This window comes from Monodelphis domestica, chromosome 5, assembly GCF_027887165.1.
Source record: "Monodelphis domestica isolate mMonDom1 chromosome 5, mMonDom1.pri, whole genome shotgun sequence".
NCBI lineage: Eukaryota > Metazoa > Chordata > Mammalia > Didelphimorphia > Didelphidae > Monodelphis > Monodelphis domestica.
The window spans coordinates 201,856,241-201,873,270 of NC_077231.1; the positions used below are offsets into that span (position 1 = coordinate 201,856,241).

At 41.3% G+C, this 17,030-nt stretch overlaps 1 protein-coding gene across 2 annotated transcripts in view; it reads left to right on the forward strand.

The window, feature by feature from the left end:
• NRF1 (nuclear respiratory factor 1) overlaps window positions 1–14,500 on the forward strand; it is a 125,893-nt gene extending 111,393 nt beyond the window's left edge. For both annotated transcript variants that reach the window (XM_007504301.3, XM_001366887.4), the window contains exon 11: window positions 12,391–14,500. In XM_007504301.3, the coding sequence (XP_007504363.1) occupies window positions 12,391–12,554 (164 nt within the window). In that variant the 3' untranslated portion in view covers window positions 12,555–14,500. The remainder of the gene's footprint in view (window positions 1–12,390) is intronic.
• Window positions 14,501–17,030: the final 2,530 nt, after the last annotated feature.

Sequence of the window (17,030 nt, forward strand, 5' to 3'; positions counted from 1 at the left end):
GGGTCCAGTTTGTGGGCTTTTCATACAAAAAGGGGAGAGAAAAATTAATCTTTAGAAGGTGCAATCGAAGCTTATTTATAAAACATTCTTGGGGCCACATTCCTAGGATATAGAGTTACCAGTCCTTTCCCTATATTCACTAGACACAACCCACAATTCCAGTGGTTTACAGTTGGGAATGAATCTTTGCAGTTGGTTGGTGCTTTCCTTTTTAGGTGAAGTTACCTCCAGCAAAAATGTTTGAATGACAGCCCTTAGCACAACACAGGCAAAAGCCAGTACACTCTTTTCTAGATGCCTTCTGCCCAGTAATGAAGGTTTCAGCGCTCTCTGTCTCTCTTTTTCTCTCTCTCTTTCCCCCTTTCCCCTTTCCCTCTCCCTCATGTCTCTCTCTTTTCTCTCATTTGCATTCATCATTGCCATTAGAAAACTAGCAAGCCCTGAATCATTAATCCCTTTGGCCATAAAAATAGTTTCTGGACTATGATATCAGAGAATGCTGGGCCAGAGAAATAAAGGGAGTCCTTATGTATTTTTTTTTTAAAGGTAATGGGGGTTAAGTGACTTGCCCAGGGTCACACATCTGGGATGTGTCAGAGGTCAGATTTGAACCTAGGACCTCCCATCTCTAGGCCTGACTCTCAATCCCCTGAGCCACCCAACTGCCCCATTATGTATGTTTTTTAAGAAACTCTAGGGGACATGCAATGCCAAATGACATGTATGAATATTATGATAGCTAGGTCAAAGCATATATATGTACGTTAACAGTGATCAGAATATTCCTTGGAGAGGTGGTCATAAAATTGAACATCCTCTCTTTGTGCCAAGTTGTTTAGGGCCATAATAAAATTAAATCATTAAAACCGCAGGATATGTACAAAGGCCTAAGATGCTGGGTATTAGGTTGTCTATACCACTTTCTGTTTTGAGCACACTTTTTGCCTGGGCATGTGTTCTCTAGACATTTGTCACCAGTGTTCAACTTCAAATATTTGTGAAGCTCCTATTGTATAGCAAAGCATTTTGCTAGGTGCTAGGAAGGATACTAAGTTTCCTCCAGGAACTCATAACTATACCGAAGGCTTTATGTCACAAAAGGGCAGCTAGGTGGCGTAGTAGATAGAGCCCTGCGAATCAATAAGACTCATCTTGAGATGAACACATTTAATATGGAGATGACTGATGGTGAAGGATATGGCTGCAGCCTCACCCAGAGGACCGAAGCAATGTGTGAAAGTTGCAAAAAGGCAAAATGAGCTGGAGAAGGAAATGGCCAACCACTCTAGCATCTTTGCCAAGAAAACCCCTAGCAAATGGGGCTGTGAAGAGTCAGACACAACTGAAATGACTGAACAAATAGTCACAAAATGCAATTCCCAGTAGCTGTTTTTAGGACCTCAACATTAGTTGACCACATCAGAGGAACCTTCAGAGAGTCTCAGAGAACAGTAGTGAACATTTGTATATGTGAGCTTCAAGGAGTCCATGCTGTATCAGGCCCTTATCCAATCCATCCGTATTAAATATGCCAGACATGCTCTATCTGCTTCAGGAAAAGGAGCCAAGCTCTTGCCTGTAAAGAGACTTTGTGGCCATACTGTCTCTGCCTAGTTGGAGTCAGACCTATGATCAAGAAAGGAATACTTCCTGTAACCAAGGAATAATGTCCTAAATTGACTAAATAAAATTAAAAAAAAAATTTTTTTTAATAATTTTAAAAAATAAAATATCTCTGAAGAATGACCACAAGGAAAATGTCTCAATAGGAACCTGCTCTGGTACTTTGTCAGTGTTAATAGGTTTTTAAATTGAGTCCAATTCGTTCCCAAGTTTGCAAGTTGTAAGGGGTAAATTTAGGTGTTTTTTTTTTACTAATACATTATATTAATGGTTGCCAGGGATTAATTCAGATCCCAATAAAAATACTCAAGTCACTTTGGGGGGGGGGGAAGAAACAAAGGAACACCACAGAGGGAGTCAGACAAGCTATGTTAGATTCATCTTACAGTGGAGAGATTTCCCAAAGATTTCTACCATTAGCCATCATTTTCCAAAGCCCCCCCCCAATCACCCCCATATTTTGAAATTATAGGTGGCATTTTGCAAGGAATTTTTAGGTGCCCCACCAACCCTGGAGCCACATATGTTTGAGGTTCGTGAAAATTGTCTCTACCAATAAAGTAGTGGTTCTTTATTAAGTGTGTAACTAATTCATACCAGCATAGCCACTGAAATAAGAAAAATATAAGCTTAAGAATAACTACTGTCTTCTGAGCTTCTTGACAAATAGTTGGCAGAGGATAGATTTTGTTTATACTTTCATTCGAATTTTGGTGAAATGTCAAATCACAGTGATTCCCCCTAATGCACTCTCATAGTAAGGTAATATTGACCCTGATTCTAGGGTTACTATGGCAAACACAGAGTTTCATTTCTCACATTTGTTTAATAAGAAGCAAATGTGCAAAGCTGAACAGCCGCAGCCTGGCAAGAGCCGTTATCTAAAAGGATGAATGGTCTTCCTTTTTATGTGATGTGTTCTCTTCACCCACCCCCCCTGCTCTCACAGGCTATCAAATGAAGGTGTGGTTGTGGTTGGAATCTGTAACGTGAATGTCTCCGTGGCACCTGCCTCATTCAGCAGTTCTGCTTTCCAGGTGTCCTCCCATTCCACATCTGCTCCCGACAAAGCCTCTTTTCTCCTCCTGTTGGCCCATAGAGAGTGCAAAGGCCTGAAAAGAGGCAAGGCAGAGTCTGAATTCTGCTTTGCCAGCAGAATCTCCAGTGACATTCAAATGATCCCCCAAATCTTCATTATTAGTGAGGCCTCAACTGAAAGTTTGCACAGTAGGCTTTAAGGGAGAGAGTGGGGAAAGCATCCTTTCATTTGTAAAATGAGCAAACTGGATCTAGGAAGGAGTTTAAATATGGAAGTTCAGACACCCCTCAGAACAGGACTACAAAGAATGTGCTATCAGATTGGCTTCAGTAAAGTGGCATCCAATCTGTATTCTGAGTAAGCCCAACTGTGTACTGTGAAGTGCTAGTAAGCAAGAAGGAATGCTTAGTGAGTCTGGACAGCTTTCAGATGCAGATAGATTTCCTCATTTGTTCTCTGGTTGGGTTCTTTTTTTTCCCCCTCTTTTAAAAAAATGGGGGTGGGGGAGGGGCAGCAAAGGAAAGAACCTGTTTCTCTTTGACTTGTCAGCCATGAATGTTGCTCTGGTTGTTAACAGAAATATGTCCGTTGTGGAATGAGCAAGGAAAATGCTGGGGAAACATATTTTAGATGAACACCCAAAGTATCCAGTTACAGATTGTGTTTCCATCCAAACAATGGCAGCTCTCATGGTATTATGCCATGTGTGTTCTGAGACTTCTGTGCATATGTGACATTGGATTGTGTTTACCTGAAGCTCTGAAGGAAGTCTGAGGGTTGGTCACGTGAGGCCCTCTTAAAGCTTCCTTTTTAACCACAGGTGAAGGAGGAAAAGGAATTCCAGCAGGTCTTGTGTTTGGTCGCCTCCCTTCAGCAATGGTCTCCTAGACCTTGTCTCCCCTCCCCCTTTAGGCCTCCTGAAGTAGGGAATTGCAACTAATGGGGACAGTGGCCTCAGTTCTTTAGAAATGTTAGGTTTCAGCTGTCCTTGGCCTCCCCTTCCTTGAGCTGTTATGGCCTTGTTTGATGAGAGCCGCCCTTTCCTAGCCCAAGAGATGCTATTGCTAACAGGTCATGTGAAAACTGTGCCAGCCCTTGCTCAAATCTGTATTTGAGGGTTTGGAGAAAGTGCAGTATTTGTACAACATGTAGAAATGGGTGAGGTACTAACCGAGGCCTCACTAAGCCAGGACTCTTACGCACAGTGCCTCGATTGGAGAAGCTTTGGTCCCAAGTCCCAAGTTCACCCCCATTCCTCTCACTTGCTTATATTTTCCTTTGTAGTCCTTACTCCTCCCGGTGTCTCTGTTTGCCCTCCTATACAGTCACTCTATTAACTCTTGTAGAAAGATAATGGCAGTAAGTGGTTTCCAGCTTCTGAGTGAGACCATATGATAATAATAACTCAAATTAATATAATGCCTCTTGCAGTGTGCTAAATTCACTTAAATATAAGCTTGCAGCCTCACAACAGTTGTGAGGAGAGTGACCTACCCTGCCTGCTTTTAAGGTGGTAAATCATGAATTTTATAGAAATGTACTCAACTCTTAGCCAATCAGTCAATTTATTAAGCACCTACTTTGTGCCAAGCACTGAAGACATAAAGACAGAAGTGAAATGTTCCCTACCCTCAAGGTTCCCTACCTTACATTTTATCAGGGGAATGTATATTTATTAGTATAAATGCAATATATACAAAGTAAATACCAGATATTTAGGAGAGGAAGGGCCCTAGCCTCTGAAATCACAGGAAAGACTTTGCTGAATCTGAAAGAAAACCAGAGATTCCAAGAGATGGAGATGAGGAGGAAGAGCTTAGTATAAAAGAGACATGAGACGGAGTACCAGTGTGCTGTGGGAGATGGAAGGTAGGAAGAGGTACCGGCTTAAATGTCAAAAAGAGGAGTTTCTTTATCCTTAGAAGTAATAAGAGTATTAAATAAGGTTAGACTTTAGGAAATCCTTTTGTGTTTACCATATGGATTGCAATGAAGAGAGACTCAGTGTCAGGAACTCTAATTAGGAATCCTTTGACATAATGTGGGTAAGAGATAATAAGGGTCTGAATTGGGGTGGGGGCTGTATGAGAGGGAGAAAGATGTGGAGAAAAAAATGACAAGATGCATATTACCTACTTTGGGGCTTTCCCATGACACGTGTTTATTTTGGGCACATCTCCATCCCTTTACCTACTTGACTGGTGTGGACTTACTAGATTGCATCTAGAAATGACTAGAGAGAAGGTACAATAGTTCTGTAGAATATAATATAACCGACCTCTTTAATTATGTGAGACCCTGAAGGCTTGGTCTATTAGTTACTAGGCAAATGACAACTTAAAAATCTACACATCTCCCTACCTCTCATTCCATCCCTAATATACAGCCCAATACCTCCCTAACACCACACATGCCTTAAATGGTATCTATTTTCTCCTACCAAAGAAATATTCCCTGTGGTCCATCTTCTCTATGCATGCTTGGACACCACCATCTTCCCTGTGGAGTCATCTCCAGTGTTTCTTTTTTTTCCCCTTCCACACTGAAGCATCTCCAAAGGATTCTCAACTAGGTTCTAGGTTCATGAGAGAAAAAAAAGATCTGTGTACTTTAGGCACATTAACCAAGTCCCATTGAACCCTCTGGAATTTTTCCAGGATTTACCCTATCCCCTTCATTGGCTAGATGGAGAGAAGAGGGTGGGCTTTCAAGGAGAATTATCTGTGAGGACAGACCAGGGCCCTGCTGAACAGATCTAGTGATTTGTGTGTGGAAGAATGGGAGGTGCTCAGAAGAAGCCCCTTGCTCAGATTCTCTTAAGAACATTGATAGCCATATACAGCTGTATTTGGTTATGTGTTATTTATCTATTTATTTCTGCATAATTTTGTTTAAACTTTAAGGTCCTAGAAGAGATTCCTCCTTCCATTTTAGTTCCTACCAAAAGCTCACACTAGTGAGTAGTCAGGAATATTGTTGCTAATGAGCTCTATTTACCCTTTTATTTCAGCCCATTTTCCAGTCATCAGGTTCCATCACACCTCGCACCACCAGCTCATAGACATTTTAACAAGTAGATTGCCTTAACAGGAAACTCCAGCATATCTTTGGGTGACATGTATTAGTGGACGCCATCCATTTTGGTTTGAGATGCTTTTTGGGATAAAGAGAGAAGAGCCATAGAGAAAAGTAACTTTTTATAATAGGAGTTGCATTAGTGACTAAGAAAAAATTTCTCCTAAATCACCTTAACATTGTCAACAAATGTATCTAGTAGGCAGGCTAAGCTAGAGATTATAGTGATTATATTCTTTCTATCTCCCTTCAAGGCCCTAGGAGCTGAGGTAGCCTACTCCCTCCACCTTTATGTATTTCTTACCCAGAAATCCCTCCTTTCTGATGACTACAAGAGTAGTGAGGAAGTTTTCATTTAACTGTGGTGGATTTTCATTTGTTTGGTTTCTCTGTTGACCAGATTGGCATTATTACCCTTGGTTTGTCTCACTTTTCCCTCCTCTTCTGCTTTTAAATTTCTTTAGTGTCTCCGTAGGTCAGGCAGGTAGCCCTGAAATAAAAAATTATTTTGAGTTCTACTATTCTGATTAGATTAACCTACAGTAGTTAACTGAGCCCTGAAATCAATCCGTCTTCTGTTCTCTCTGCTCTCTTCTTCAGTACCAAACTTACTTTTTTTCACTTTACTGTCTTTCACTTGCAGCCCAGTTTCCCCATCTTTAAAACACTTCTGTTCACTCAAGAATCCTCTTGTGCCTGGCATGGCATGGAGGCGGCCCTTCTTATTTCATGAAGGCTTTGCCAATAAAGTACAAGGTCTGGTAGATTGTGTTGAATTGGAGAAGTCTCAAATATGGACCTTGTAATGTCCTGTATATCTGTGTTCTGTTATTCAAGTGCCAGCCTCAGTGAACAGATTGTCTTTACCAGGTTGGCCATGGAATAATGAGTTTTTCAGCTCTGACCACTCTTGAAGGTTATTATGAAGTTTACATGGATGAAAGAAGCACCTATTCCCCAGAAATTGAAGGCCCATGGAGTACTGGAATAAAAAAGCCACCTAGACTGCCATATTCCAGACAGATAGAATGCCACTAACCAAATAAGCAAAAGGAGGCAAGCACAAAAACAGGGCTTTCCAACCCCACTCCCCACCTCAATCCCCACCCCCAAGTGTCTAATGTTGATTTCAAAATAATGTTGTGAAATTATCATCTATCCAAAATAAACTTAACCTGGATAATTCATTTTAATTTATTCTCATTAAAAATATACATTAGCTCTTGATTTGTGTTTGTATATTTGATAGGGCAAGAGTATGTTTGTGTAAAATCAGACCAAGAATGGCAAGTAGTAATTCCAAAAGACAAACAGTCACTGATAGAGAAATTACTTCAGGAGTAGGGCTTTGCAAAGTGATGATTGGGGTAATGGAAGTAAAACTTTGGATGGGAAGACATTATTTTTGTTAATTACCATTATTAGCTTCTGGAGAATGTTAAGTTGTTTGCAGGGTATGCTGCTTGTAAATCCAAAAGACTTAAGGGCCCTATTTAAGTATGCACTTAGGAAGGCAGGACAATTAAGGTTTATGTCCTAAAGGCAGCTAATACTATATAGCCAAGAGACAGCTACTGGCAATGCTGAACAAATCACAGTATGTGAAGGTGACATTGTGCTAAAAGAAATAATGATGGTTTCAGAAAAACATGGGAAGACCTATATGAACTGATACAAAGTAAAGTATGTTGAACCAGGTAATGGGAATATTTTAAAGATAATCAATTCTGAAAAACTTAGTAACTAATCAATACAATGATGAACCACAGTTTCAAAGGACTCATGGTGAAACATGCCATCCACTTCCAGACAGAGAGCTGGTGGGCTCAAAGTGCAAATCAAAGCATTTTTCCCCTTTTCTCTTTCCCTTCCCTGACCCTCTCTTCTACTTCTTTCTCTTTCTTCTTTCTTTTTTGGAACATAGCTAAGATGGAAATTTATTTTCTGTGACTCTACCTATTTGTAATGACTTTTATTTTTCTTGCCTTGCCAGTGGTGGGAAAGGTGAGAAAATTGGGATCTAAAAGAAAGAATTTGAAAGTGTCCTAAAAAAAATAAAAGGAATGAAATAGAAAAAAAAATTAAAAAGAAATAGAACTGCTGGGAAAAACAAGAGACCTTTCCCATCATTTTACCCTCTGAGAATTGCTATCTTTATAATTTTTCATTCTTTCCTATCCACTAGCACATTTGGGGGTTCCCTTACCATTCTTCCCTCACTTCTGTCTTGTTTTGTTTCTAATCTTCATTTGTAAATTTCAGGTTTCCTATTAGATCAGCTAACTGAACTGGCTTCTTATACTTCATTTTTCTTTCTTCACTCTACATGTTCTTACCATAGTTATTCTTTCTTCTTTCTATTATAGTGGCCTTTGTTTAACCTTAGTGGTTTTACCTCACATTTCAAACTTCTAAAACCTCTTTGCAACCAAACCCAGAAATACGTTGCTACATATCCTCACAGGAGGTGGGGGGAAGCTCCCTTCTACTTTTATGGGTTTCTGATCATTAGGGGGAGTCAGGAAGTACTTTCAGCATAAACTTGTGCTGCAGCTTCCTTCTTGCTCCTGAATTCCTACCTTTTCCAGTTCTAATCACATTCCTCTGGGCACTTTATTTTTAAACTCAAGTTGTTTTATTAATGCTTAACTGTCATTCCTTTAAACAGCAATAGGCATTACATTATCAGATTTTCCTTCCTTTCCAACTACTAGCATTAGAAAATCTGATCTTCAGTAGTCTGAATTTAGCTGCTGCCTATCTTTCTGAATTCACTCTTCAACTTTTTCTTCTATTCCAAATAAAAACTGTCCCATGACTAAGTAGAAAAGCCTTAAGATTGGAGGAGGTGGGTAAGTTAATTACAGTGAGTAACAAATCTAAAAAGTTTCCCATTTGTGAGGCCGCCAGCTCGGGATAATGACATCTTGCACTGAAAAACTCTTTCCCTTCATCCTCTCTTTTGATCCTCATAAAGACATGTTGAGGTAGATGGACTACGCACATAACACATAACACATAACAAGGATAACAGTTTATCCTCATTTTACAGTTTGTAGTTTGTGCACAAATGGCAAAACTGCACTTCTGTTTAGGTGTTGCTTTACCAGAGAATTCAGACAGCCAACAATTTAATAAGCACCTGCTTCGTGCTGGGCTCTGGAGATAAACAACCAAAATGATCTAGTTCCCTGTCCATCAGAAGGCCTGTCATATTCTGAGTTTATACAAAATATATGCAATACATACATCTCTTTGGTCTTATATAGAATATACTCATATTAGCAATTAACCTTTTGAACACAATCCTATACTTAACATACTTCAGCCACAATGTAGGCAAAGATCAAAATCTTATTCTAAGTGAGTATGTTTTATTTCCCATTTTAATCTTTTATCTTCCCTTCAGTATTGGAGTTTTTCCCCAGTTACATGTAAAAACAATTTTTTTGGCATTCATTTTCTAACGTTTTGAGTTCCAAATTCTTTCCCTTCCTCCCTCCATCTCTTTCCTTTTCCCTGATACAGTAAGCAATTTCATATACATGTGCTATCATACCAGACATTTCCATATTCCTCATGTCGTGGAAGAAGACACGCTTTTTAAAAAGCCATGAAGAAAAAGTGGAAAGTGGGGTGCTTTGGTGTTGCATTCAGACTCCATCTATTTTAATCATCTTTGAGTTTAAAATAGGAAAGCTGGTTCCCAATACACAGTTCCCGTCACTTCTTTTAGTGCTCTCTACTATGCCAGTGGATTCTTTGGTTCCATCGATGTAGCTATTTGCAAACCCATCCGCATCTATCCTGTGTAACTTGTGTTCCTGTCCAACCATAAATCCCCCAGGTGGTGTCCATCTGATGTTCAAAGAGCTTTTCTCTTGTTCTTTTGATATTTCCTGGAGACTGGTGGAATTCATAGTCTTGTCCACCCATTGTCCTATTTGAAATGTTTCAAAGCAGCTCATGAAACTTGTCTTGCTAATCTGTCTGATTTCCCCAGCCTGAAGAGAGTAACTATCTGGCGGGTCTACTTCTCTTTTCCTAGGAATTAATCAAATACTTGTCATCGGGGTATTGGATAACTGTAGCTCAAACTCCCTTATACCACTTGTTGCCTGAGCCCCAGTAGGAGATTTCCTTTCACTTTCCCCCAAAATCCTCAGCAGAGTGACAAGAGACCAAAATGAATTCTAGACGATCTCGTTGGCAGCATGCACAGCAGTCTGCCAGGTTTCAGAGCACTTCGATCTAGTTGGAAACATAGGATAGCACCTGAGAACACAAACTTAAATGCCCAAGTAACATTACACACAAGGAACTGGGAGGAGGGAGGGCCCTGAGGTGCGTGGTTTTCTGAGGATTTCTCCATGTGCATCACTTTCCATTGTGGGAGATTTCTAACCTCCTTCAGAAAAATATCTATAAGGTCAACTGCCTGTCTTTGTAAATATGCCTAGAAAACGGGGATGGCGGCCAGAGGCACAGATATATCCTCTCACCCAAGCCTTCGGTGGCCTTTTGGCCTTGAATCCTACCTAATAAGCAGGCCAGTGAAGTAAAGCCTGCAGCATTGCCTCCTCCCCAGAGCCAGGGTCAGGCTGTTCCCCGGAAGAAGCCCTCCAGGCTTGGAGTGGGCATTCCTGAGTCAGTTCTGACCTCTGTGTTCTTTCCCATTCTGACCACCTGTATGAATAACCAAAGGGAAGTTACGATGTGCCCCAGGGGACAGCAGACTAAAATTCAGTGAAGATCTCCACAGTGTGCAGGCTTTATGAAATAAGCTCTGATCATTTCGAGCCCAGGCATCTAATAATAGATAGCTCTAATCCTGTCTCTGCCACTGTGCAACTTAACTTCATTAAACCATTTTTCAAGGCAGCTAGGGAGCACAATGGAGAGAGCACCAGGCCTGGAGTCTGGAGGACCTGGGTACAAATGTGGCTTCAGACACTTCCTAGCTATGTGACCCTGGGCAAGTCATTTAACCCCTACTGCCTACGAATTCTAAGACAGAAAGTAAGGGTCAAAAAAAAATTTTTCCCCTCATCTTTATAATAAGGAGATTGAATTAGATTCTTCTAAAGTCCCTTTTAGCATCAACATATTATATAATCTTTTTAAGTTTGCAAAATAAGCCATCCATATAACCTTTAGAATGAACAGTCGGTCCTAAAGAGACTTGATTTCCTTCAGTTTCTATAGGATATCTTTGGAAAATTAAAAAAGAAAAACTCCTAAATTATGTGAAAGGGTGCTTGTTGCTTAATGCAATTGAAATGACTCAAAATCCAAGCTGAGCTTAATGTGTTCTATCTATATTAGGGCTAATCAGGCTCCTGGCCTGAACAGATGTGGCACAGGGACAATCCCAGGCCTGATTATTGTACCTCAGCATTTCTCTCTCGTCCAAGGGCAGTCAGCCCTGCCTTCAAGCACAGGGGGGTTGCCAGCCCCTCTTCTTCTGTCTTTTGCTCTCACCATTGTCATAAAGACGGGGTGTGTCAGAGCTTTTTCTAATCCTTTGCCAAGAGAGGGAGGGGGTGTGTGTGCGCGTGCGTGTGTGCTAATAGTTGGTAGAATGTGAGGTTTTCGCAGCAGTAGACTTTGGTTATCATTTAAACCTCAGACAGCTTTGAGCATCAATAATGGTCCCATCAGGATAGCAAAGGCTGGGCGTTCTTCATGTCTAGTCTTAGGGGGGCTAAAGGGGCTTGTTCAGATGGTCCTCCCAGGGCAGGGAGCTCACAGTTTTTGCCAGGTCGTCTTCCTCTTCAGCCTTCACACCAGAAAGGAAATTTGACCCCCCCTTCCCCCCCCCCCCCCCAAATTTAGCCAATAAATGTTGGTCTGAAAACTTTCTCTACCTCGGTTTGATAATCTTTTCATTCTGGTATAAATCTATTCCCTTGATCGTAAAATTTAAATAGTATCAGGCTTGGCTGCCAGGGTAGTTCATGTAAGTCTTCAATTGGTTACGGTGAATAAGGGTTTTAGTCCTATCGCTAGTTTTGTTTGATGTATTCGGTCATCTGCTTTCCCACGGACTGAGACGATTGACATTTTATCTGTGAAATGAAATTATTGATTTGACAAGAAAACCAAGTGGAGAACTTTGCAGCTGACCTGCCTTAGGTTAGGACTGGGGGTGCTGCTTCCTGGCCAGGCCCTCTGGGCGGCCCGGGGGACTGCGCATGTCAAGGAGAGTGTGGGGGGGCGGAGGCTGGCCTGGCCACTTTGGAGTCTGAATGCATAGGAAGCACGCTGCCTTTCACTGGATCCTCTTGAGGAGCTTTTCCTTTTGTTTCACATGATGAATATGAAAATGGGCATTGCCTGATAGCATCTGTACAGCCTATATCACATTGTTTACTGCCCCAAGGAGGGGACGGAGGGAAAGACTTTGGGACTCAAAATTTGAGAAAATGAACGTTTAAAATGTCTTCTCCATACAATTGGGGGACAGATAAAAGACCGCCTTTGAGCAAGCCCAGCCCAGCCACTCAGACTCCCTTTGCCGGCCTTTGCCCCAGGTAGGATGCCAGCTGCCACAAAATGGCAGAGGCAGGTCGTTGAGGTGGAAGCCCAGAGCCCTTTTGTGTCTTTGGTGTCTTGAAGACAGAGTGACCCTTGTTTGCCCTTCGTCTCCACAGGCTTGGTGCAGATCCCGGTGAGCATGTATCAGACTGTGGTAACCAGCCTTGCCCAGGGGAACGGGCCGGTTCAGGTGGCCATGGCCCCCGTGACGACGAGGATAGCGGACAGTGCCGTCACCATGGATGGCCAGGCTGTGGAGGTGGTGACGTTGGAACAGTGACACTGACCTGGATCATGGGGTCATTTTCTATTCTACAACGAAGAAGTTTTTTACACGTTTGCAGAAGTGCAATCAGATGCCGTTCAGTCTCCCGACTTTGGAAACAAGTTTTGTTATCCTTTTTTTTTAAAGGAAAAAAGTGGCGGAAGGGAGCAGAAGACAAGAAATGGCATTTTTTTAAAAGCACCACTCTTGATTTTCTGATACAGCAGAGTTAAACACAACATTGTCCATTTCGCTGTCCAGAAAAGGCCAAATTGTGGCAGGACTCCTTTCTGCGGAAACGTGTGTATATACGTGTGTGTGCGTGTGTGTGTGCGTGTGCGTGCGTGTGTGTGGAAAAGATATATGTATATGTGTACATAGGTATATACACATTTACATATATATGAGGCATATATATGTGTGTATATATATATATATATATATGAGAGAAATCCACATTAAATTAGCTGTATGAAATCAAGGTGAGCTGTGGACAAAATAATTCACCCAGTTTAGTGGGTGGTAGGTGACACAGCTAGACACAGTTGCTCTGCTATATGTTTCTGATAGGGCCATGCATTGAGCTACTGACTGACTCAGGCGGAGGTAGCCACGCCCTCTGAAAAAGCTGCCGTGGGAGCGGCAGAGAAATCTTTCTACTGGACTCACCCCAAGGAAAGGGACTGCGGAGGGGGCTGGATTGGGCAGTGTCCACGCAGGCAGGGACTGGCAAAGACAGAGCAGAGGCAGGCACTCCCAGGAGGGGGCGTCAGGCTCCAACATTACCCCAGATTGGGTGGAAGCCCCCTCCTCTACCTTCCTAGGAATCCCCTTCTTTTTCTCATGGCAATTTCAGTTTTGCTTTGGTTGGCCCTGATTTTGGTCATATCCATATAAACTGAAGAATAACAAAGATGGATAAGATTGGAGAGAAGAGAGGAGTGTGAGAATGTGTGAGTGTGACTGAATGTGTGTGTGTGTGTGTGTGTAAGAGAGAGAGAAGGAAAAAAATCTTCAAAGAACAGGAGACACCAACTACCTTAAATATTTTCTTTCCTGCAACTTTGTGGCTTAGCAAAATTAAACCCCAGAAGTGAAAGGTACGTCTGATTCCTCTAAGGTGTGACTGTTACTGATGATACTGGGTCAGAGTAAAAGAAAACCAATGAACCAAGGAAGAGTGTGTTCCCCACCCTCCAGGACATTGATTCACATTCATTCTCTCTCTGCTTAAGTGATTCTGGAGATAGAAGTGGAAGATTTTCATTTGTACCCCAGGATCCTGGACAACACAGGCCCCATACCTGTCCCAGCAGGCACTGTACAGCTTACCTGCCCTTAACAGTGGTTGTTTGATCTATATATTCTTTTTACTCTATTAAACACAATTTCCCTGCTGCAAGCGTTGGATTTTCAGTGGCAGATTATCACTTGAATTCCCAGCGAGCCAAACCTCTGCTCCTTGAACACAGGAACCCCTCTTCCTCTCTCCTCCAAGACCCCCTGCCCCCCAGTGTGTGCAGCAGTGTATGTATTTAATGTTTTTTTAAATGCAGCATTAAGAAATTCTTCATGTCTTGCTCAACCTTTTGAGAAAGTTTCAAATTCTCAGATTTGCTTGTTTTATATGAAGCTATCCAATGTTCTTTGTATGTTTTTTTTCTGTACGTATTGGGGGGAGGGGGAACATTTACATATAAACAGTCCTAAGTCTACAATTTGTTATTTTTTTAATTATTATTATTATTATTATTATTTTTTATTGTCATTGTGAAGATGTCCAGTGGCTTTAAAGTCCTTGTTTCCTTTGTGGTGAAATAACCTCCTGGTAGTTTGAAAGATTGCCAAGAAGATGGAAGAAAAAAAAATGCAAAATCCAGTAGCAGAGCATGGAATCTGTGTTGTTTTCCCATTCTGTTTATTACTGCCTCATTCAATAAATAGTTACAGATGTGGCTACAGGAAGTGGGGATGTGAGTTCATCTCTGTTGGGTGGGGAGGCATGGGACAGATCTTGGCCTCTGAGACAAATAAACTACCTTTTAGGAGTGACTTTTATATCTGTGGAAAACACTTGATGTTTTAAGGTAAGATTTATTGCTGCACTTAAGGTTATCTAGAATTACATTAAGTACCTAAATTCCTGAGCATCTTAAATATTCACCTTTGAATCAGCATCCATAGTTCCAGTTGGTGTTGCCAGTTGAGTATCTTGCAAGAGATATCAAGGGAGGGAACATGACCGGGAGGAGTTGTTAAGTGTTGTAGCAGTTTATTGCCTCTTAAAAGATAGCATCCCCTTGCCTCCATTCCACCTAAATGGCAATCAGCAGGATCATGGTCTTCTTCAAGTATTGGAAGGATTGTCACGTGGAAGGAGGATTCCATTTGTTTTTTGGGGTCCCATAGGGCAGAGATGGAAGCAGAGAATTAGCTTTACATAAAGGAAAACTTCCTAACAATTCGACCTGTCTAAAAGGGGAGATTGACTGCCCCCTCTCCCTCATTAGAGATCTTCAAGCCATGCCTGACCATTTGGGGAATATTGTGGAGGGAATTCTTGTTCAAGTTAGGGGGTGGCCATGATGGACTCATTCCTGCTAAGTCTGCCACATGGCAGAATCTTAAGTCTGCAGACCTAAGAAACTGGAGAACATCAGAATGAGTTTCCAAAGAAAAGTGGAGAATCTTATTTCTAAAGGGATCTTTAAAGAAAGATTCTTATCCCATTAGAGTATATGTAATGGCCACACCTAAAGGCAAGGAATAAACTAACAATTTGCTGTGTACTAGCTTCTAGCACAATGCCTCACACAAAGATGAGGTTCAATAAATATTTTGTGGATGAATTAATATAACTGAAGTCTATAAAACCTTGACACAGTGTGAATAGGCAAACACAGACTGGTTTTCCAAATTCCAGAGCTAAAGGGACACTTGTAAAAGTCTGCAAAAAATTTTATATTGGTTCAAATATATTTTTCCCTAAACTATGGCTCATATAAAACATAATTTTTGACCTCCAACTAAAATGACTGCCTGAATGGGGGATAGATCTCATTATTCCCATGTACGTAGTCTAGCAAAACTGTAAAGTTTGCTCCATACTAAGTAATGATCAAGAAATCCAAGGAGAAACTTCTTTTACCTCAGAACTGCCTGCGAAGTCAGCTTGAAGCCGAAGGACAACAGAAAAGAGGATCATCAGCAAAACCAGCACCAACGTAGGGTAGCATACCAGAAATAGTTCAGGGGCCTGTGTACCCCAAAAGGCTCTATTGTCTGGAAGAGCAGAAGGGTCTTCAAAGTCTCGGGAATCAAGAGCTGCAAGCAGGATGGGGCCACCGATCTTGAAAGTTCATAAGTCTCTAATGGATTATTCTGAAATGCCAGAGAAGACTAAAGATTCAGTGCTTTGAACCTCAAAAATCTAGGGGAACCTTCCCTGGTGAGAGAGTAGAGATCAACAAAAATACAGCCCAGAATAGGAATAAGCAGGACCTACTGTTCCACCTGAAGAAAATCAGGGGGCAAGCCTAAGCCTGGCACAAAGCCCCAATCCAGGAATTAAAGCTAGAGAGAGAAGCATCAAAAATTATTACAGGGGCAGTGAATTGAGAGCCAGACCTAGAAATGGGAGGTCTAGATTCAAATCTGGCCTCGGACACTTCCTAGCTGTGTGACCCTGGGCAAATCACCTAACCCTCGTTGCCTAGCCCTTATCACTCTTCTGCTTTGGAGCCAATACACAGTATTGTTTCTAAGATGGAAGGTAAGGGTTTAAAAAAAATTGCAAACTCAGAGATCACTAAAAAGAAGGCATAACTCTCCAACAACTGTAGAAACTTAGAGGAAAAATAAGGGTTTCCCATAAGCACAATATGAATAACTAGAAGAAATGAAATGAGAGATAAAAATGAAATAACTCTGGAAGAAAGAATTAGAAGGAGAATAAATAGCTTAGAAGAAAATGTGGTAAATCTAACCCAAGAAATATGCTCCCTGAAAACAATAATAAACCAAACAGAAATCAAAAACTATGAAATAGCACAAAATATTAGAACAATAGCAGGGGCAGCTAGGTAGCACAGTAGATAGAGCACCAGGCTTGGAGTCAAGAGGACATAGGTTCAAATCTGGCTTCAGACACTTCTTAGCTATGTGACCCTGGGCCAGTCACTTAATCATAATTGTCTAGTCCTTGCTGCTCTTCTGCCTCAGAATTGGCACTAAGACAGAAGGTAAAGTGTTTGGTTTTTTAAGAATATTATCAAATGATTTTGTAGGGAAATGTAAGAAGTGATAGAGTCATGGAGAGATAAAACTTAAGAATCATAGGACTCCTTGAAAACCATGATTTCCCACCACCACCACCATCCCCAACATTCTGTATATAATATTTCATGAATTCAGAATGAAAACTTCCCGAAGTTGTTCAACCCAGAGGGCAAAGTAAGACTATTTAAAAGCCATTCATCACCTCAAAAGAAA